The 23,210-nt window shown below is 42.3% G+C and overlaps 1 protein-coding gene across 2 annotated transcripts in view; it reads right to left on the bottom strand.

Annotated features, from left to right (window-relative positions):
* Positions 1-9,081: 9,081 nt before the first annotated feature.
* The window catches only part of LOC101483836 (3',5'-cyclic-AMP phosphodiesterase 4B), a 45,066-nt gene continuing 30,937 nt past the window's right edge, over positions 9,082-23,210 (bottom strand). For both annotated transcript variants that reach the window (XM_004567158.5, XM_004567160.6), the window contains 10 exons: positions 21,329-21,441; positions 15,136-15,229; positions 13,578-13,792; positions 13,388-13,486; positions 12,810-12,974; positions 12,435-12,534; positions 12,143-12,297; positions 11,912-12,034; positions 11,622-11,804; positions 9,082-11,527 (listed from right to left, as the gene is read on the bottom strand). In XM_004567158.5, coding sequence (XP_004567215.1) covers positions 11,156-11,527; positions 11,622-11,804; positions 11,912-12,034; positions 12,143-12,297; positions 12,435-12,534; positions 12,810-12,974; positions 13,388-13,486; positions 13,578-13,792; positions 15,136-15,229; positions 21,329-21,441 — 1,619 coding nt within the window. In that variant the 3' untranslated portion in view covers positions 9,082-11,155. The remainder of the gene's footprint in view (positions 11,528-11,621; positions 11,805-11,911; positions 12,035-12,142; positions 12,298-12,434; positions 12,535-12,809; positions 12,975-13,387; positions 13,487-13,577; positions 13,793-15,135; positions 15,230-21,328; positions 21,442-23,210) is intronic.

Genomic DNA, 23,210 nt, shown 5'->3' with positions numbered 1-23,210 from the left:
TTACCCGACTCTTTGAATTCCCAATTTCTTTGTTGTTCTGTTGTTGTTGTTGTTATTGTTTGGGGGTTTGTTGTTGTTTTGGTTTTTTTCCTTTTTAAAATAGATTATATGAAAGATTTAAGCGAGAGTAGTAGGGAAAACATAAAAAAAAGAATATCGATTAAATGAGTAAAACCTAATTCCAAGAGAAACAACACCTTTAACTTTATTTTATGTGTTTTACACATTTAATCATTAGTCATTGTTAATCTGTCTCCCCCTCTTTCACCTGAGCTCGGTTATCCCAGAGGAGTCTTCCTATTCTTCCTGTTTTTTCTTCCCACCGTCACCAAGTGCATCAGTTAAATTTAATTTTAAAAACATTTTCTTTATTCTATTTATATTTGTTTTAACTGTCACTTACTTAAACGTGCACATATTAAGAAGGAAAATGCAAATTCTTATCTCACACTGGTGTGTAGACACCAGAGAGCTATGTATGAGAGTAATTCTACAGATCTCAATTTTAACCAGTTTTTAAAGCATACGTCTCATATTCACCAGCTGCATGGCCATCAAAAGTTTTTGGGTCAGGCTGTCAGAGTATTGATAGCATATGCTTGGCTAGGGGCCCCTCTGTGAAACTTCAAAGTGAAGTAATCTTACTTTTTCTTTTTTTTTTACATCCCTTGGCTTAAAGCAATGGGGGTGGCCACTTTGCAAACTAAAAAGGCAGACAAAGGTCTATTCTCTGGCCTCTTTCATATAATATTTCTGAGCCAAACTGATAAAACAGAGAAAGGAAAACAGCCTTACTATTATGTTGGGGTTTTAATTAGAGTGACTGACATGGTAGAGTGGAGTCGAGGCATTGGCATCTTTGGTTGCACCCTGAGCTGCACGTAGGCTGTCTGCCAAGCTGTTCTCTGACATACTTCGAGACACTCGGTCTTCATTTACATGTCAGCAGATCTGGTGTGGGCCACACAGGCACTGTTTATAGATTGTGTCTAAGTTCCTTTTTGTGTTTCTCTGAATTCTGAAGGGCTTAAACGTCACTTTCGTGTCTCCTTTTCACTGTACTTTTTGTTTCAAATCTCACACCTCTACGCTGTGTAACAGTCTCAAACACGGAGTAAGAATGATGGTAATAAATTACGTCTTTGTGCTTTGCTTAAAAACTACCCTTATGATCTACAACACTTATTTGACAATGTCCTGTGGACAGAAGAGGCAAAAGTTGACCTTGAGCCAAAGGTGGTGCACAGTAACATCCAAACCTCATCACGGTGTGGACTGATTTGTTACCTTGGTAACACAGTAGGATGTCAGCATGTCTGAATTGGAAAATGCAACATTTCTTTACAACACGTCAATAAACTAACCTGAAAACAAGACAGTCAGGTAAAGTGCAAGAACTTCAAAACTGTAGTTAAACTCATTCTTTGCAGTATTTCAGGAAAGAGCCAGAGCTGGTCGGTGCCTCTACACAGGATTTTTCTCCAGTGAGTGAGAGGGTTGCTTCGCTCCTTGGGTCAAGAACGGGCCCTCACTGTTATTAACATTTATGTGACAATGGCTCAGAGTACCCGGCCTTCTCAGAGTCCCAGAAAAGGGTGCTGGAAAATCCTTGATCTGAGACCTCGTTGTCCTGCTGGGGCACCTCAGCTGCTCATGAAGGCAATGATAACTGAAACCTGGAAGGGTGTTGATGGGGGAAAGGCCGGCAGAGCTGAACCTGAGTCCTGTTGTGTCAATGGACTTCGGTGATGATGCATAATGAGTGTGTGTCATCCCTGCTGAAGACTACAAGCTGAAGAGCTTTAAGCTTCTCTGTGCAGCCTGGAAACAGGTGAAGCTGTGCCAGACACCTTGACTATGTTTCTACGATTCCAAAGAGTTCCCAGAGTTTTTTCTTGCAACTGTAAAGATCAGAGTAGCAGTTTAGCCATTGCTTTTAACTATCAGAGCCATTACTTTCCAGTGAAGTGAAAGGAACATTTTAATGGGGAAACTATGGGTCCTAGTTTTGATTGTAGATTTTTAGTTTTGCACATCACGTACCCAAACATTGTTGCAGACTCCCATACACCTATTCACACTATGGCACTGCTCAGCGGCAGCAGTTAAGCAGTTACAATCAGAAAGGCGCTGCACAGACCTTTGGGGAACAGCTAAAGTAACACAAAGCAAAAGCGAAGCTGACTCAGCACAAAGTTCCTACTTTCCGATCTGGCCAAGCGCAGCAAGTTGAACTGGAACAAAACCGATCCGCTGAGGCAGCCATCAAAGCCACAGGAACCAAAAGATCTGCTGCCAATGCAGCACAGAACCTCTGCAATATTAGGCAGGTTTTACTGGGGTGGTTGTTTTATGTATTTAAAGAGTTTATCCATTATTTTAACTTCATATCTTAAGTATTTTATCTGCTGTTTTAAGCTTCTGTCATTTATCTTTATCTTTTAGCATCACTTTTTGGCATTTTATATACTTTTAGGATATATTTGTAAAAAAAATCTTTTTAAAAAAAATCTATATTTATTTATTATTTGTAGCTGTTTCACAATTTATTAATTTCTGTAAGCTTCAACCCATGTTTTTTTCCTTGATACCCGTAACACCTTCAGTAGTGGCACTTGGGATAAAGGAAGAACCTGTTTACCTGTCAATCATATCTGATGTCAAATCATTTTGAAATTGAAAGAACATTTTTGTCACGAGGTACAAGCTGAAATCGGTGTTATATATAAAAATGACTTTTATATATTCTTTATTTACCCCGGTAAAAAGTCTCATTATAATTTTCTTTTTTGGAGATCAGGCCAAGAGGGCAGCAAAGATTGCAACAAATGTAACAACAGTTTCATAAAGATATTTTAAGTGTCCATAAAGGACTGGTTGGAGTAGGTACAGCAGTGCAAAGTCACGAGGTCATTTCTGTACTTGATATATGACCGCTTTGGAAATCGTGCAGGCTAGAGCTCATTTACAAGAATAAACAAGGATCTTAGACATAAAAACCACACACAAATAAAAACACCATCAATCATGTTTGGTCATCATTTTCTACTGAATGAGTTTTTTCACTTTTGATGCTTAAAAGAGATTTTGCTGATAATTATATAAAAAAATAAAGATAAAGAAACAGATTTGCACGTGCACATAATGACGTATTTTTGGACCGCTATATTGCTTTGTTTAAATGGAGGATATGAGTACTTTTCCATGATACTCAGTCCATACATGCACACACAAGCAGACACAAAGGGATCCAAACATAGGGGTTACTTGCTAGAACCTATCTACCAATGATCACATACTGCTTTAAAGGAAACCCAGCCACAACAGTGCGCCTTATCTGCGTGCTCCATCAAGTCCACACAGAGCAACGTGCAGTCAGGCCCGATGCTGACACGGAGGGCCCAGTCTGGGGCTGCAGGGCAGCTGTTTGCCCGAGTCAGGGTGGAGGGGGAAGTGGAAGCCTTATCATTTCTGTTGAGTGCACACAGAGGAAGTTGGGTCAGCGCTTGCAGACGGTGACGCTCTCGGATCCTTACTGGAATTCACAACAAAACAACAATGGGACTGTGACTAATCTCATCTCATCTGCGATGACAAGAAATATAATAGTTTCAGAATGATGAAAAATTAAAAAGGAGAGAGTTTACTTGTCATGGTGTAGGTGTTGAAAGCAGACTCAGCATTATTCCACGCAGAGAGCTTGTAGAGAGAAGCTTGTTGAAAGGTTTGTGCTGATGCACAGTGACTCGAATACAACCTTATCTTCAAATCCTGGTGGCAGCGTCACGTGTTGTTTGATAAGTCAGGTACACAAAAAGCGATATTATTTACTTATCTGAGCTGCGTTTCCAGTGATTTTTCACATGAATTTGAACTGTGCTTTGGTGAAACATTAAAAAGGCAGGAATCACAGGCCAGAGTTAAACCCAAGTCTGGAGCAATGACCTTTAATAGTAGAGGATTATCTCACCTTTATAGATTCAGCTTACGGTATACCTTCAAATAGGGCGCACACAGCAAACAGTGTGGTATAGACCCCACTATTTTTTCTCTTTTTTCTTTCTCACCTTCTTTTCCCTTCACTGCAGGCTGCCAGGGCAGCTCATGTTGAACGTTTCCTCCCACGCACTCGCTGACTTTGACACACCAGAGCCACAGATCTGCATGCCCTCCCCCTTCCCTCTGTGTGTGTGTTTAAGTCAAGTAAGGACAGCTATTGATCTGGGTAAAATCAAAAGCAACACATGCAGATTGAACATGATTTGGCTGACAGTTGAGTTTGGTCTTGATAACACCGTAGCCCATAACGGAGGCCCATTTCACAGAGCCAAGCTCATTCGCTAAGAAAGAAAAGACACATGGTTTAGCTCCAGTGGCAGAAAAAATGTTTGGAAATTAAAGACATCTAAGCTGAATTTAAAAGCTTGGAAGGCTTCTGTTGTGTCTCTGTGTCTGGACTGGGATGCTTCCATCTTTCCATCTCTTTCACACTTTTATCCCAGTGTCACAATGTTTTCAGTGTGTCTTTATGTATGCATGTGACCAAATGTGTCATCTCTGAGTATGCGTGCATGTTATTTTTATTTATTTTTCTTCCTCGTCTCACTGTGTACTCTTGTGTGCCTGCTGCCTTCCCACGGGGATGTTCCCTTCCATGTCCGAGCAATTCCCAGGCAAGCTGCATTCTGGGTAAAGAGCCCAGAGGAATCAGCACAAATGTCAGGCCGATGCTTTGTCCTTAAATGCATCAGGGTTAAATGTGATCTGACACAGACAGCTTTATACACAGGCTAATGTCCAAGGGTTGCCTTGAAATCTGGAAAAGCGTCTATCACAGGAGCCTCTTCTTCACAAACAGCTGCCAGCTTGGTCAGTGTAATTCTTCTGCACAGCTGATCGCCGTGTTTTCAGAGGCGACACCTCATTAGTGTTACTCAGAGTTCTCAAAGCCAGCATGCACGTATGGAAAGTTGAGAGAAAGAGTCCTTTAGGGTTCAGATGTGTTGTGACTTTATTTTTTTAAATGGATTTGTGCGTTCTGTGCATTATATAACTGCTGCCATACACGGTTAATGCTTTCTGTGAGTAGTTGAGGCATTTGCATGCAAAGGCAAAAACCACACTCAGAGAAACAATGGCATATCTACGATGACTGCCGCCATGTTTGATAACTCGATGATTTGTGACATTCTCTGGGAAGGACACATCCTGTTATTGTCCCAATCCTGCATTTTAGAGTCAATGAGACACAACACACACACACACACACACACACACACACACACACACACACACACACACACACACACACACACACACACACACACACACACACACAAGGCCTTAGAGGAAGCTTAGCTGCCTCATCTGATCTTTTCCAAATTCATCATATTCTGTTGTGGGGAAGAAGTGTCCTTCTGAGCTCACTTCCTTATCCATCTGTCTCAGCCACTCTGAGATGATCTGTGCCATCCACACACAAAGCCTGGAGCGCTGTTGAATTATCCTGGAATGCCCCATTCTCATATTACCCCACATTGCCCCAACACTGAACGCCCAGTTGACTTCACTTCTTACTGTCAACCTGACTAAAAACAAACACCAGCTGGCCAGGAGAAACTCCAGGAAGGCATTTGTTTTTACAAAGTGGATATGTAGAGAGCAGGTTTGTTTTGCTGGAAGTGGTTCTCTTCCTCTCTGCCTTGGCCCTGGGCCGCGGGCCCTTTCGGGTCCTGGCTGGTAAGAGTGGAGAACGGACGCTGAGTGGCTGTCAACTGGATCTGCTGGCAGTAAGAGCGTCCTGCCCAGCCTGAACCCAGACGGTGCTGCTGTCGAAGGCTCGGAGCGGGCTGCCTCCAGCCCAGCTTACGTCAGTCACCAACAAACCGCAAGGTTTGTGTTAGAGTTTCAAACAAACTCCCTGCCTATTGCTATGGCAGTATGGACCACCCCCATGGAAGCCTGTCTGCGCCCGTGTTTACCATAAACAGTCACCTCATTTTCTGCTGAATCTAAAGGAAGACGAGGATGGTTTAGGGTTTCCTGGTGTCATCGAGACATCCAAAAACTCCAAGGAAAATAAATGAAACTGAGCACGGTCAAAATGTAACCGGTGATTCATTAAAGCTGTAAATTTGAAATCAGTGAACAAAGGACCTCTTGACTGGTCTTTCTCAGTTTTGTGCAACCAGGTAATTTTCATAGCTAAGTAATGAGTGCCTTTTAAACCTTGGTCACCGCATAAATGCAATAAAGTAACTGCGGAATTTTTAGGGGAAGCAGAGTCATGTCAGGAACGGAGCTGAGACAGACTGGCACTGTCAGGTTTTAATAAATAAATGTTAGTATTATTATTGCAGATTGTCAGGAGATTATTCTCAGCATGAATCATGAGTAGATCACATCAGCGAATGTCGTTAGTTAAGTCTATGCTGCTTTGTCTTGTGGAGTTTGCCCACAAACTGAAAACTGTCAGAGCCGTCGTTTCATGTTTCTCCTCCTGTTGATCACGTATTCAGATGTTTATCTGTTTGGGTCAAGGTGCTCAAAGCCATGGGAGAGTGAATGCCCTGAGGGCCCAGCGCATAGCATCACTATCTCTACCTTTCCTGTTTACATTGCTGACTTGATGTCCAGCTATGCTGACCTCAGATCAGCAGGAAGAGCAGTCACTGTTGTCAGTGCAGGGAAGTGACATCACTGAGGGCTGAATCCAGTTGTTTGTTTTCCTTCTGTCACTTCTGGCGTTTTCCTCTGAACATACATTTGGTGTGATTCAGATCATTTCCACACCAGATCATGTTTGTGAGTCTAAAAAGAAAGTGTGGCACTCAGTATAGCTCAGTGAAATACAATTGGCTGCCTTTTATCTTTTTATCTTTTTTTTTTTTTTTTTGGGGTGACTGTAATACCGTCACAAAGAAGTTTGACTTGTTCCATATTCAGCACATGTCAACAACCCAAATATTCCACAAAAAGTCATGTTTGGCAACCAACATCAAGAAATGGTATGGCTTCCCCACAGCCAGCAGGTTCCAGTATGACTGGCATTTCATGAGGTGACAGAAGACACTGAAACCAAACCCACAGAAGAATAATAAGATAATTTTCCATTGAAGTTTTCAAGAAACTTGAAACATTCTTTTTGCCGAGTGCTTTAAAAAACTGTGCACAATAATAATACATGGTTATTATTTTAAGGAAAAATGTAGTCACGCTAACAGTGACTACATTTTTCCATTAACAGTGTTATTACCTGATAAATAAAAATCATTCAAGCCATTAGATTTGAGAGCATTCTCACTTTTCTTTGACAAAATGCTTTCATTATTCCTTTTTTTTGTACTTTTTATATTTTACATTTATATTTATTATTGAAACTTGCACCAAGGGAGTGGCACTCCAATTTCGTTGTACTCTGTACAATGACAATAAAGGCTATTCTATTTTGTCATTGTTGGCAGTTTTTTTTCTCCCTTTACTTAAGTGCTTGATTATTGCTGAACTTTCTGTATATAATGTTGTAGAACACTTCCCCCTCTTAGTGAATGAATCACTAATCATTCAAAAACGCACAGAACATTTTTTGTTCTATTAATGTTTGATTTTGAACACTATTGCATGATTTCAAAACAACAATTTCTGGAATATGTCATCATTGGCAGGGAAAGGCCTGACATTGCACACTTGTGCTTTGCAGTTTAATGAAACCAGTCTTGAACTCCTGCGCAGAGTTTTGTACAATCTTGGGACACTGTTTAAATGTGAATAAAAACAGAATGCAATGGTTTGCAAATCTATTAAACTCAGATTTTATTCATAGTAAGTCACAAAATGTTGAATTTGTCATTTTATATTTGATGGCAACAACAAATCTTCACCATCAAAAAGAGGAAATTGCACAGCATCAGTTTTCTTTCTTCTCTTTTTTTTTCATGTGGAGATTTGTGGAGACGTCTGGTAAGAATTTAATCTCTTACAAAATACTTGGTGCTTTTTGTGTTAATGTTACTTTTTGATACCTTTACGTTTTTCTATCAGTTAAACCAGCCAGCTGCTTTAGGGGAGATAGATTTGGCTTTCTTGAGACAGAGCTGCATTAGCGTGTTAGCGCTATTTATGCTGAAAGTTGGTGGCTTTGCTTGACTCATATTTACTGGAAATCTATGAGAGTGGAACCAATCCTGTTGAGGGTTGGGTAGCACTGTGTACTGTGTACAATACATCAGATTATTGAAAATAAAGGTTCTACAGTCTTCCAAAATCACAATGGAGAAAACTTAAAAAATACATTGTCAACATTTACTTAATTAAATTTTTGTTAAATATTTTTTTAAAAGGCAACAATTGTGTCCGTATACATCTGCGAACTAAGGAGACCAGCTCCTGGACTTTGGAGATTTTTTCCTGTTCTTGTCTGATATAGGATTCTAGCTTCTTTGTTGTATTTTCTATGTATTTTAACCAGTTTTCAGCTGGTAGTTCAGCCAGACCCCATGCTGTTCTAATATGTGGTGGTATGTGGTTTAGCAATGTCTTGCTGAAATGTGCAAGGTCTTACTTTAAATACCTCGTCTGGATATGCGCAGAAGATTTGTTTTTGTTTGCAGCGTGGTCAACCGCTGCCTCTCTAACATGCTCTTTTTACCCAGTCATGTTACTGACCTGTTGCTAACAGCAACAGTTACTCTTTTGATGCACCACCCTGAACTGCTTGAAATTTGTTGCTGCCATCAAATTTATTTTGCTCTATTGTGAATGGATTTAGGAGGTTTGCAAATCATTGCAGTGTTTTTATTCACACTTTACATTTTTGGAATTGGAGATTGTGCCTTAAAAATGGGAGAAAATAATGCGCAGTGTCTGTTTCTTCAGGACTTTTCTAGTTTTAACAGACTTTCTCCTGAATGTGCACCTTAAATCGCGTAATGTGCAAATATGTATCTTAGGACAATTTCTAAATAGTTTAATGTGTATAGACAAAAACATTTAAATTGAAACTTAAATCTGTCTCCAAACTGGTTTTAACATCACTGAAACAAACGTCACTGATGTAATCCAATAACATTCGGACCAGAAGAGTCTGTTATACATGCCCGTTTTAATAATCTGATAGAAAACATTTGCTGAGCACAACATACACCGTTTTACAGTATACTGAGAAGAAAACACTGAAAAAATACATTTGAAACAATGGTATAAATTTCAGCAAATATCCTTATAGCTGTACAATGACCTGTCACCGTACACATTATGCTGCAGTAAATATCCAGCCTTCACCAGGAACAAAAGGACTAAAAAAGCTTCTGCTGCGCCTCGTATGAAGCGCTGCTGGCTCCCACTGCACAAACACTTCTGGCTGGAATTTCAAACGAAACATACTTTTCAAATCGTCAAAACTGACCTGCATAACTTTATGCTATGGCCTCATAGCAAAATACCTTGTTATACACGGATGAACCAACAAACGAGTTCAGTCAAACTGTCATTTGACACGTGGTAGTGCATATAAATAACAAATATACAGCGAATATTATCAATTCAGTATTAACATATACAAGAAAATGTAATAAATACACTGTTACAAACAGCTTAAGGGTCAGCACAACACAGTTGGGTGCAACAGGACTGTGCAACTCTGTGACCACTTAAATACACTCTCGCATCCTCACACACACACACACACACACACACACACACACACACACACACACACACACACACACAGGAGAAGAATGACATATCGTGAAACATGAAACCGATCTCCCCGTATTATGACCATACAACGTGGTACCTCTAAGGAAGTGTTTGGACAGATCAGCAACCAGCTGCATAACTGTCGACGTATTCAAAGTGCTGCAATGAAAAACTACAAGATTCAATTATTCCATTACTGACAGGTGTTTCTGAAACTGCGCGTTCAGCCTTGAAGTCATTCAAAGTTCAAAATGAGTCAGCCTATTCATGAGAATACTGCTAACCACAACAGGTGTGTTGTGTGAGGCAATGAAAAGGGGAATTACAGGGCGGAGACGGTTTTTCCACACTGGATGGGGCTTAAACGCAACTGGGTTATGAAACATTTTCTTTTCCACTTTAATCTTGGAAGATTGTAGTGAGAATTTAGTCTGTAACTGGCTTTAAGTGAGAGGGAATCAATCCCGCCGCCGCTCGGAAGTTTGACTTGTCACACCATTTACTCTTTGGAAATGCGATCATTCTTTTGAGGGGTGGCAGTGCTTTCCTTACAGGATCTTTGGAGTTTTGGTTTTTGTTCTACAAAAAAGAAAAAAGAAAGGTTTTTCCTCTTTTACGAAATCTAGCCTATGAGTCATTTAATTGCTTACGCAGTTACTTATTTGGATAAATCAAATTAAATTATTTGGTTTGACATGCTTGCTATGGTCTCTCCTTTAAGTTACAGATGCTGTCTTTGTCTTGGTTTAACTGTGTGTGCCACAAAGTGCAAATCGTGCTGGGAAGTCAGCTGATTTTTTTATAATATACATCCATTAGTGAAGAACAAGCTTATACTATTGCCAGAACATCAGGAAGACTGTGTGAGACAGCTATGTCCGTTTGTAGAAAATCTGACACACAGCTACATGAATGTGTTCAATAAATTATTTAAAAAAAAAAAAAAAAACTTACAAAAACACACACTTGTAAAAAAAGGCACACTACTCTTTTTAGACAAGTGTTAAAAAAACACTACTGGGTTAGAAATAACTCGCTGACCAGTAGCTGTGGTTGGACAATATAGGGTCGTATCCAATCTCGACACGATACAAAGAATCTAAATGAACATTTAAAAAAAATGTCCTGAAGTGCAAGTTTGAAATTCAGACTTGTCCCAGTACACGGATTCATACGTCCACTTCACATTCTCTGCCTGAAAGAACCCAGGTTAGGCTCTGCAGTCCAACAGTAGTCCCTTCTGTAAAGAACAGAGCCTACACTCTTCCAGCTCCCTTCCAGGGGGGCTCAAAGACAAACTACCGCAGGGTTTCCAAGCCTCGTTCGCAGGGGTGCCCCACATTCAGTCAGGACCTCTTTGCCAAGCAGCTCCCGCCAGAGCCAAATTGCAGGATTGCTCCACTGCAATAAAATGAATTCACCAAAAACGTGCTACGCTCCGAGAACACCACCGGTTAAGCTATGTTTCCTCCGGGGAGCCGTCATGTGTTGTCATTTCTGCCCCTTCCTGATCACAGGGAAGATGCTGTAATGTCACATTGTCACAACTGTCAGCCGTGTCCATCATTCCACTGTCTTCACCTTGTCCTTCCTGGTCATCCAGCGTTAGATCGAACTTGAATTTACTCGCTACAGGCCGCCCTTCCACCTCCCCGTGAGGTCCTCCTTCTCCATCACTGGTGTAGAAAGGAGGTGAGGGGCTCTGGGGGATCATGCTTTGGTACCAGTTCCTGTTGTCCTCTAGTGTATCCAGGATGTCCTGGGCATCGGGATGGACCAGGTCAGCCCACGTCTCCCACAGAGGGTGCACTATGTAATCAATGAAGCTAACCTAGAAAAGATAAACAGAGAGGATGTCAGTAAATATGAAAAATAACCACAGTTTTCAGGTTTTATTTTGAGAGCTGGATGCCTGTGTTCTCTACCTGAGTCCTCTCTACTGAAGCTGTGTGTTTGTCACACATTGGGCTGATTTCCATCCCCCTCTCCCTCTCTCTGTCTCCCTGGTGGAAGAACTCATCCATGATCCTGTCAGTCCACTGCCGGTACAGATCCAGAGGTTTGGTGGGGTTGCTCAGATCTGCACAATGAACCATGTTACGGAGAACCTGCAGGAAAAAAAATATCACCGTTTAGTATGTTTTTTTTCTTTTCCTCCCTCTGTGGTAAATAGAAAAGTGTTTGCGTCTAATGTGCATACTAGTCTGCCTCTTACCTGCATCCTGTCTGTGTAGTTGTCTAGCATCAGGACACCAGAGCTGGTGACCTTCTTGGTTTCCACCATCGTTTTCAAATCCGCCAGCAGACTCATGTGTTTAGACATGTCGGTTGCCAAAACCTGGAAGACAGCAAGACATGAAAAAATCAATTTAAGAAAAACTGTGAAAACTGCTCAGATCCTGAGACGGGGCTGCTGCCTGAGACAGATGTGCAGACATTTCCTCACCATTTCTATGACCATCCTCCGGAGCGTCTGCCTCTGCTTCTTGGAGAGGTTTTGGAAGATGTCGCAATTTTCTTCCTGCAGCAGTTTGAAGCCCACGGCCAGGTGGTGATTTTCCAGCACTGACTCATCGTTGTACATCAGGGCCAGCTCAGAGTCTAAATGCAAAAGAGGACAAGAAAAGGAAATTAAACATCAAATCAAGCAAATGTTTCTCCCTTTTTTCAAAATGTAGACCAAATAAATAACTCTAGCTGACTTTTTTGATGGATGTTGGATGAAAAGGTGGACCTACTTGTATTGATTAGGAACTGGTTGGAGACTCCTGGGTGGTCCACGTCGTGAATGGCTGCTGCAAAAATGGCTGCCAAGATCTCCAGATCAGTGAAGACCGCCTGTGTTTGAAGAGAAGGAAGTAAAGTAAAAATAAATTAGCAAATTGCTTACCATACAAGGCAAGGTATTAGTTTGAAAAACCAATCCTTCCATGTGTCACCATCTGTGGTATGCTCTTTCTATTGTTGCTATTCATCACAACAATATAAACAGTTCAAGTGAAAGGTGTGGCCGGTGGCGACACGCTTTAACTGTGCCACGTTTTAAAGGGCAAACTCTGGACACTTAGAAGTACTGAAAGCGAGTGAGGTAAGACAGATTTTACACGACTTACATCTAATGCAGGGGTGGACAGGAGGATGTGTGTGGACTGGGCTACGTCGGCAGCGTGGAGGTTGTTGTGGTACGCCACGTCGGAGTGATAGTGGCTCTCTAGGGTCAGCATGAACGTCACAAAGGTGTCCGTTGGAATCTTGAACGTCCTCATCAGGTCTCGCTCCTGCGTGTGACAGTGTGGATTAGAAAAACAAGACTCCTGGCTAAACGTGCTACAGGATATTATTTTCTCTACGGTCTATCCATCTAGCCACAGTTCAATTCTGAGTCATCAGATGGGTAGTCATAAACTAGGCAGGGCTCCAGACTAACAGGTGCACTGACAGTATCTGCTGCAGCAGTAATACATTTTAAGTTATCTTTTGGCCTCGAAAGAAAGGGGTGCAGCATTTTTCTAGACCAAGTGAAAAAAACAAAAACAAAACATGTGCAGCCAAACTGATTACAGTCTGGAGCTAGCTAACAGAGCATGATGTACACACTGACACGGCTTGTGTGTGTGTTTGTTTGAATGGCTTCACAGTTTTCATGAGCTCTTTCCCGATTAAAGGATGGAAGCTGAGGTGGAAAACAAACCTGGAAGATGGTGTACATGACGCATGTGAGAGGTCGATTGTGAGAATGCTCAGCCACTTTGAAAATATTCAGGCCCCATCTGTTGATGTGTTCCAGGTCCTGTTAGAGAGGACACAAATTTAAGTGTTTGAGCACGTGAGACACCAGATATCACGCAAGTTTAAGTTTCTCCAGTCTGTCTGTCACTTACCTTTGACAACAATTCCTCCTGGTCCGTCTTGACCCCAAAACGATTTCCAGTACCTCCCGAGATACTTGATGTATGGCTGACTTTTCTCACCCCACTGATCTGTGTCATCATCCCACCGTGTTGCTGCTGCTGTTGCTGCTGCTGCTGGCCCTGCCTCCTCTTTCTTTCCCTCGGCTTTGGAACTGGACACGGAAGCTCCAACTCATTCTGCTTGTCTGGAGAAAATAGAATTAACATTAAAAAAGGTGGTTTTCAAGACAAAAAAGCTGCAATGGCTGCTATTAAATTAGCAATCAATCCCTCAATGCCTGTCTTCTGCAATAAAAATACACTAGTAACAAAAGCAGGAAAGGCAAAAAAAATAAATGAGTAAAATAGCTGAATACACTGATGAGATGCAAATGTTTTATGAGACAAAGGCTCAGGCTGTGCTAATGAGTTGTTATGATGATCAGAGAAACATGGCAGTATTCCAGGCATTCTGTGAATCTGAGCCATGTGTTGGTAACAACTCAGAGAATCATGGAAAGATGGTTCACGTTAAGCCGAAATGTTTAGGGGAGGGACTTGGAAGTATGCGGGTTCAGTCGGTGCATGTGACTCATGTATTAGCTGAGTGACATTTCTCACTGTGTGTGAGCGTGAGACTCCCTCAGTCTGTACGTGTGCACTGCACACACAGCCGCAGAGCGAGAAAAAAACCCATCTCAGCTGCGTCCTCCACAAAGCACAGGAAAATCATCTCCCTACACCTGACAGGTGCTAGCTGCAATGCAGATAAAACCGCAAAGCTTCAAAGATAAACTGAGCTGAGCTTTCATGTTCGTCTCTATCACCGCGCCACTTCTATTGTTAGCACAAGAGGTAGCTTTTTCTTTTCCTCTTTCCACCATGCATCCAGCATCTTGTCTTTTTTCTGTCATTTTTTTATGTTTTGCTGCTCCGAGGCAGGAAAATAGACACGTGTTCACTAACAAGAGCCACAACATTAGTCTGCAGTGAGCCCTTATAAGCTGGGAGTCTGGCTGTATGTATGCTGGTGGTGAGCTAGATGGGAGGGTAGAAAAACCTGAGGGGCAGAGTGGTTTGCAGGGCTGGCGAGCTGGCTGGCCATTAGACACGAAATGCCGCCAGGCTTTTTTTTTTTTTAAAGACAAGCAACCACTGCTGTCCCACTGATGAATAATGCAGCATCTCTCTGAACCTGATGGCACTGTAAGCACACAAACACCCTCTCTCTCTCCGACTCACTGCTCCTAATCTCTCCAGAGGGAAGTCTTCCCTGAGTACAAAGCCCTCCCTCCTCCCTTCACATATCTCTGCAGTCGGAGCGAGGGGACCCTGTCTCCCTTCCAGACCAGATCAGACTGGTGTAAGAACAGCGTTGCAGAGGAACTGTGAGTTTCCCCACTGCTTGGCACATGCTTTGGGTAACCTCGCAACCTCTGTGACATTCCTGAAGGATGCTGGCTCACTGAAGTCATACATACAGCACATTTTGCAATGGCGCAATGTATACTTCAGGAGGTGTGTGGTAAACATGTGCTGCAGTGCTCACCTAGGAAGGTGCTGGAGATGTACTCTGACACTTGGTTGCCTGATCGGCTCATCTCAGACAGGTGGCTTAGCTCCCGGTTCAGCATCCTCTTGAACTGGAAGCAAAGAGATAAAATGTTAAGGAGGTAATGTGATTTATACGCAGAAACACATCCAGCAAATGAGTCTGACTGCTGTTTCTAAGCAGCGGAATAAACCCTTTCCTGTTATTTTCCACTGGAACATGTCCCATGGGACCATGTTCTCTGGATTTAATGAGCCATATTAGGTTTGTGTATTCTTCCCCAGTCTCCTTATCCAGACTGCTTCGTGTTTCAACACAAATATAAACTATGCGTGCTGTGCGTAGTTTATATTTCCTTTATGCAAATTTTACAGATAAGCAAAAGATGCCTGTTTTCTCAACACATGCAACCACTGAGCAAGATTAAAAACATGTCGTAATGCATTCAAAGAGAAATTGGGCTCTTCACCAGCAACAGAAAACAGACATGAATGTAGAATATGCACAGAAACAGTCCGATTAATGGAAAACCTCCTCTGGGACACACCTTAATGTATCCCCAGGACACAGAGAACAGGTAGTTGGCCTCAGGCATGGTGCTGAGCAGTGCTGAGCCCCCCAGCAGAAGCAGTAAGTGCTCCTCTCTGAGTGGACCCCCAAGGGTTAGCTCAGCCCTACAGCCTGAAGCTCAAGGCGTCACCAAATCACCGCCTTGCAGCGGCTGACTACGGTAAAAACGCCCCAGCCGAAGTCTCTGGAGAGGGGCTGTGGCGGAGCCCTACATTCCCAGCCAAACGCGCCTCCTCCTAGCTTCCTCCATTGTTATCAAGGATCGCGAGCCACTGTCGTGAGTGATGGAATCCCCCTGGATGCGATCAATATTTCCTTTCCTCTGGCTGTCGCTGCCTCTGTCCCTTTCTTCAAACCTCCATCTCCTTCTGCCACCATCCAAAAATCATATAGGAGAAAATCCAGCCTTTCCAAGCCCAGATTTGGCAAGTCAAGAAAAAAAGGCAGTCTTCACGGCAGAAGGAGGAAAGAAAGAGAGGGACTGAAAAAGGCAGAGAGGAGGAGGAGGAGATGGGGGTGCGTTATAGCTGTAGAGTTCCCTGTGGCACAAATTGCTGGAGCCTCTCTCTCACTTTCTCTGTCTCTCTCTTTGCCTCCCACCCTCGCTAAAAACTGATGCTCATGTACAGCACTGCAGAAAATGAGAGCTTGGAGGATCCCCCACATCTTCCTCCCTATTTCTAGCTATTTCTCTCTCACTCCTGTGTTCTGTGAAACCCCCCTCCCACTGCTGTCTCCCTTCTCTACTTAAAATGCTCCCCCTGCACAGTAATGCAGAACAGATGCAAAGCATACTGCGCAACGTGAGACTTCAAAGCACCAGAGCGTTTATCACACGGATGATGAGACACAGACACAAACTCAGACACAGAACTAAACATATTTTAAAAACAGAAAATGGGGATGTGCAAATAGTTCAGTCCATAATCGTGATGTTTTGCTGTATCAAGCAGACGACAGAGTTTTCAGTCTGCCATCGGTGTACCACCATCTGCATGGCAACCCGAATGCCATGGCAACAGAATCACATGGTCCTGTTCTCATGGTGGTCCCTACTTTAAAAACACAGCACTGCATCGTAAACATAAACAAACCTATCACAAAAACCGCAGCAGCGACGCTCCAGATAGGCATTTTTAAAAAACCCATAGCTTCTGTGCAAAAGGAGATCGATTTTTATCTCTCATGCAAAATGTTCTTTTCGATTTGAATAAGCATATGCAAACATCACACGCCAAACTTGATTATGAAAACTATGTAGTAATGGTGTGTGCAATAAAGGCCATTTCCATAGAAAGTAATTGGGTTTTCCTTTTTTTATAACTCTGTATTCTAACACCGGAAAGAAAATAGAAAACCTGTCATTGTGGTTTCTGCCAGATCTTATATTCTCTCTTATAATGAGTTCTTTTTGCTTCATACTGAACCAGACTCTCTGATCTCAACAGCTGTCTAATAGCTGTCAACCAGACAGCTAACATCTAGTTGACTGTGGAACTTGAATACCACTTTCAAAGCATTGGCTGCACTAAAAACCCAGAAAGATCAAAGAAGCTGGAATCAGTTGGCTTTAGTCTGCTCAAAGAGAGCTTGTAATTGATTCTTTAATGCAGCACAGTGTGGATTTGAGTGACCTCTAGGAAGTGAATTACGCACACAGCTGTATGTCAGTCACCCGGGGTTGTGTAGTTCAGCTGAAACACATCACACACACGATGACAAGACTGCAAGTGTTCTCAGTAACCCAGATTACTCAATGCATGGCGCTAACTCATACATCCTTTTACGTTAGCAAATGATTCTCAGTTTCAGAACAAACTGAGGAAACTGAGAGAAGTTGCGCAAACTCTGACAAAAAAGCAATTTGCTCTCACACAATCATGAGCCGTTGTTTAATAAAGTTTAAATATTTAATGCATAATATAACTGTGTCAAAAAAAACCCAAAAAGCTACTGAAACAACATGCTACAAAAAGTAAAGACCAACATATTTTCAAATATGCAATCATAGAAGGAAAAAAACAATTCAGGAACATTTTGAGTGTAATTACTGACGAGCAAATTTATTTTTTTTATTTGAAACTAGATGTCACTTCAAATCCAGCAATTTATTCTTGAATAAAACACCATCTCCACATGGCACGCTACACTCCTACAACACAAAGTAAGCCTCTATAAAGCTAACTCACCTTTTTCCAACTCGCAAGCATCTCAAAGTCTATCTTCTGCTTTTCAGAGCAGCATAGTCCCATTGTCACTCAACGAAAAAACAAACACAGCACAAAGAAATCCTGTAAAGGTCCAAGTACTTTAACTCGTCTCAGCGTGTCTGTGAGCCAGCCGTCTTCCTCTCTCTATTCTCTTTTCTCAACTGGCGTCAGGCAGGAAACTTATAGCAATAAAGCTGACTTAACTGACTGGCCTACAAAGTCTAACAGGAGATTGATGGCTCCTCCCTCCCATACAGGCCTGAGCGTGTGTCTCCACCTACTTCCCTTTTTTTTTTGCTATAGTAATTCCCTGAGATCATTTACTGGCAGACATCCTTCTTCCTGTAGCCTCAGGCACCAAACTACTAACATACCTGAGCTCATCACAGAAAAGTCCCAGATAACAAGTTTAGGGGTCACGCTAAAGTTCCTGCTAGTAACTGACAAGAGAAATAAAGAAAAAGGAAAAACATAAAACGTAAAGAAATGGGATTTCTCAGGAACAATGTGACCTCATAATGCAACACCATTGCACTGCAATCAAACAAACCCCAGAGTGAGCACACGCCGCCTCTGTCGCATGCATGCGGCTGTTTCGAGTGTCAACACCAAATGAATGATGTCAAATTTACACTGTTTAGTAACACAAGGACAACACATTTCCTCGAAGGCGTTGATCAGAAACAGGTAAGAACAGGGTTACAGTAGAAACATGTTTTCCATTCGCACTCCTTGTGCTGTCTTATTTTCCAAGATGAAGATCAGATGAAGAACAGAAGATTACAGAGGTAAAACTTTTTAAAAAAAAATTACGATTAAGCACCATAATCACCGCTGGAGCTCGTGTGATCTCCTCACCACCCTTTCAGTCAAATGGAAGCGCAGCACTATAATTTAATGTCCATTACGCCTGGTACAGCTACAGACCCACCGCTGCATCTGTTTCAATAATTTTGTCATTCTTTCCCCAGTGAAGACGGCGGGTGCTTCAAAGCTGAAGTGACCACACATGAGTTAAAGTTTCCTACTCGCTTGTGTTCTCCTCGAGGGGCTTGCCTGCACGCTACCCGCAAAAGCGCTAAACTCCTTTAACTGCATTCAGATGGCAGTGTTTGTCCAAGGCCGTCACCAGCATCGGTGTGGAAGTGTGGCGAGGTTAATGATAGTGAGGGGCAGGGAAGTAGCTCCCCGCTCTGAGGTCACAGCAACCAGGCTGGCGGTCAGCAGAGTGTGTGGTCTTGTAGCCCCGGATACACCTGTGCCCTTGGAAACTGAAAACGGAGACACCCCGGGTTTGATTGTGGCTTCAATTACATCTAGTGGTGAAGAAAAAAAGAAAACCTGACTCTTTGTCAAAACTTGCGTCAAACGCCCACAAAAACTGGGCCGATGGTGTAACAGTATCACTGGACTTGACTCCCAATTTTGCAATAAGAGCTCGATGGACCAATAAACAGCTTCTTTCTATCCCTGTACAATTGCACAACAATGTAGCACACTGTTGAAACTTAACTGTAACATCATAAAGCTGTTGCCCACTACACTTTTAAAAGATCAGCATTGGTCAACATTGGCACTGGCTCGTGTTGTTAGGAATCTGTACCTGGTTTGCCTGAACAAGTTGCTACGCTGCTACGGCCTAGAGGGCCTTTTCTCATTGTCTTGACAGTCCCGGGGATGTAGCTGTCTGTTAGGACTCAACCCCTATTGTCATCGAGTAACAAGTGAGCAGAGGAGAGGAGGCACAGGAAATACAGAGACAGGAAGCTGGTGTCACGGTCAGAGTCACCCATCATGGTCTCACAACACCCCCTCCCCATCCCAATCCTCCCTCAGACCAAAGCTTAGAGCACAGACGGAAATGGACACCACCACCCTGGGTGTTTATAATCTGATGTCGCCGTACAGTCTCCGCTGTCTGAGCAGTAATGTGCCGCATACAGTAAATTTTGAAGTGAAATACGCACAAAGAAAAAAACAGGCTCATGTGCATCAAAGCAAAGGGAAGTAATTAGTTCAAAAATGCTGGTTTAAAAACCACAGTGTGTTTAAATTCAGTAAAACCAAACTGGAAGACTGGCACTTTTAAATGCTTAAAACAACACGCTGCTAAGACCACCGATGAGAACAGACATTTTCTCACCCTTTGGTTACATTTTTTGGGCAGTTATATTAACTATAAACTGAGTTTTACCATTTAATAACTTTCCAGGCAGCGTGAGACACAAGTACAGCTTTTAAACACGCTAAACTAAATGGTTTGGCCCCTTGTAAAGAAGATGCAGTTATAAAATTATCCTGGCATTATTCTATAATAATGGAACATATAGCAGATCTGGTTTTGCCTCTTCCGCAGCAAGCAGAAGAATAAGTTCAGTACTTTCAAACCAGCCTTAAGCAATAAGGGCCCTGCTAAATGAACTCACACAGAGCTACATCTTAGAAACGAGCACTAAAATGAATGAAAAAAGCATTTGGTAATGTTTTAATCAGCCCAACCTAGTAGTATAGCAAGCTGTGTGTCTCGGGCAGTTTGATTAAGGTAAGGATATACAAGCAGGACAGCCCTTTCCCTGGAATTCAGGCAATAATGGTGCTCAGATGCAACAGGTAGTTTGCTAAAGTTGTTATGCAGCGAAGCAAACATTAACTTTTTTTTCTCCTTTTTTATCAAGAGATCTATAAAATGATGATGCGTGCTGATATGCTACCACAGAACAGCTGTTGCTTTGCAAATGCGTCAATGTGGCTAAAAGTATTTTACATTTTCCGTAGACTGTGCAAATGCACAACCACACAGAAACAAAGAGCAATTATACACAGATATATGCAGACTGGCAGGTCATCACAGGCCAGTCAAGCCATCATCACAAGTATCATGCCTTCAGTGAGCACGTTACAGAATATGTACCGTGATGGTAATAATTATAATTTTGCATTGCATAGTATGAGATATAGGTTACAATTATAATGTTTAACTTAAATCTTTTTTAATTATGGTTTTGCACACTCTAATGATTGTTATTTCAGTGGGTAAAAAGAGATGTTGGCAAAATGAAGCATGCATGCAAGAGTTTGCTGTGCAATATGATTCTAGATGAAAGCACAGCACAATGTGCATGATAGCTTTTCACACTAATGAACTAATGGTTCTTTTGCGACTTGATAAAATCATCTTAATAACCTACTGTGCCCATGATCAAATACCCAAATAGATTTTTACCCCTGAAGTTAATTATCAAAAATGTGAATGTTTGTAGTGTTTTCAGGTATTTCATCCAGGAGGAGAGGCTAATAGCTTTTTATAAAACCACGGTAATCGATAAATACATGTAGACAGTCCCAGGTAACTTCACACATGCGTTGTTGTCACATTTACATATATTAACATATGGCCCAGATTGTCTTACCTTGTTGGAGGCCATGTCACTGACAGACCGGTAGGTCTGGATGGTCTCCAACTGGTCCAGACACCAGTCCAGCTCCTCCATGGTTTCCATAGCCAGTTTCTGGTAGGACTCATCTGCCAAGAGACACATGGACATGTAATCAGGTCTGAGAGGATCCATGTCCATACTTGATCCTCCAGACACCATGCGTGGCGGTCCAAGTGTCCCAGAGTGGCTTGATCGTAAGGGGCACTGACATGCAGAACCTCCGGAAGACGCAGAGGAAGATGAGGAGGTGTGTACGCAGAGCTCCTTCATCTTGTTCCGCTCCACCACCTCCGAAAGTTCAGGGGAGTTGTTTTCTCAAACAAACAGTGGTTATGGTCACCGTTTGCCGACTCGCTCTGTCTTTCTGTCTCTCTGTAGCCTCATTCTCTGCGTACCCCCTCTTTCCCTCCCTCTTGTGCGTGCTGCAAACCCCCTCCCATTTCGTCTGGTTCCCCCACCCTTGCTCAACTTCTCCCTCTCTCTCATTAAATTATCCCCCTCTCAGTTCCACTCGTTTGAAGAAGTAGCTTGCAGACTAGGCAGTTTGCTGCCTCCTGCTGTTGGTGTGTCTGTGACCCCTGCCCATTTAAATGAATAGAAATGGTGTATACATGCATTTAGAGTAAAAAAAAACACAAAAACCCTAACTGCTTTTGGTGCAGGAGACACAATCATTTTAGCTTTTATTCCTGTCACTGGGATTACATCCAAACAAATGCATCTCTGTGAAATTTCATTAGAACTTTATAGACAATAGGAGCAGGAGGACTTCGTCACTACTGCAAAGACAACTCATTTCCAACGACTTCCTTTCTGACATGCAGACCACTTCAAGGAACCCTGGTGAACTGCATCTACAGCAGCTCACGGCACACCACCATGCTTCACAAACTGGTTCTCTCCTCTCTGAACCTCTCTGAGGGAGGAAAAAAAATTATATCAAACATCAAACTTGTGTTTGCATAAGCAACACGAGAGGCAAATTTTGACTCCCTGAATTGGGGGGAGTCCAGGCTAGGGCCACACTGTGAGCCAAAGAAACCAAAGCACTTCCTCTTTGGCTATGAACTCCCAGAAAACATGGAGTGGAATTAATGAATGGTGGAGTGACTGCTGAAGGCAATCATAGCTGTCGTTTGATGAAATAACTCTGTCGTTAGCAGCTATGACTCACATGTGGTAGGTGCACAGTGTTTAGAAGGAAAAGAGTGGTTTACAAGAAAATCACTGGGAAGCTCAAACATGAGGAAACATATTAAAAAGTATCACTGCTCAATATGCCAATGTTTCAACATATTTCTAGCTGGAGGGAGCAAACGCTAAACATCTGGATCTCCCCACCTTCCTTTTCTATGGAAAAGACTGATCTCTACTTCATAGCACTTCACACATGGAAGAAATTTACCCCATATGCTCAGCACAACAGGACAGCCAGCGTGCTGCTCCCCAATTTACGTCAATATAGTGGATCAAAGCACTTCAAAGCACAGTGATGGCATACAGATTTTGAACCACCAGTGCTGAACAAAGAACTTCAATGCAACCCCAGACAATGTAGCACAGTTAAAGGAAATAGTTCACCTTTGAAAGTAATCAGAACAACACCCGGGATTCTTTTGAATCACAGAAAAGTGAACTTTCAGCTGTTTAAGTTCACTCAAGGAAACTCATGCCACTGGCTCCTCATATTACACAACTGCTACCACTTGTGTCATTTTTCGGGTTAGACTAATTTTTATTTCCTTGAGTTCCTGGTTGGCTGATTCAAAGAAACTTTGGCTTCGATACGACGCATAACTGGATGCCAAGTTTTGCGGACCAGCCTATTCACAGACTCCACTGGCACGCAAGCCAT

The sequence above is a fragment of the Maylandia zebra genome, linkage group LG18, assembly GCF_041146795.1.
Source record: "Maylandia zebra isolate NMK-2024a linkage group LG18, Mzebra_GT3a, whole genome shotgun sequence".
Lineage (NCBI taxonomy): Eukaryota > Metazoa > Chordata > Actinopteri > Cichliformes > Cichlidae > Maylandia > Maylandia zebra.
Note: the sequence above shows the minus strand (reverse complement) of the source record. Positions and strands in the feature narration are given on the sequence as shown.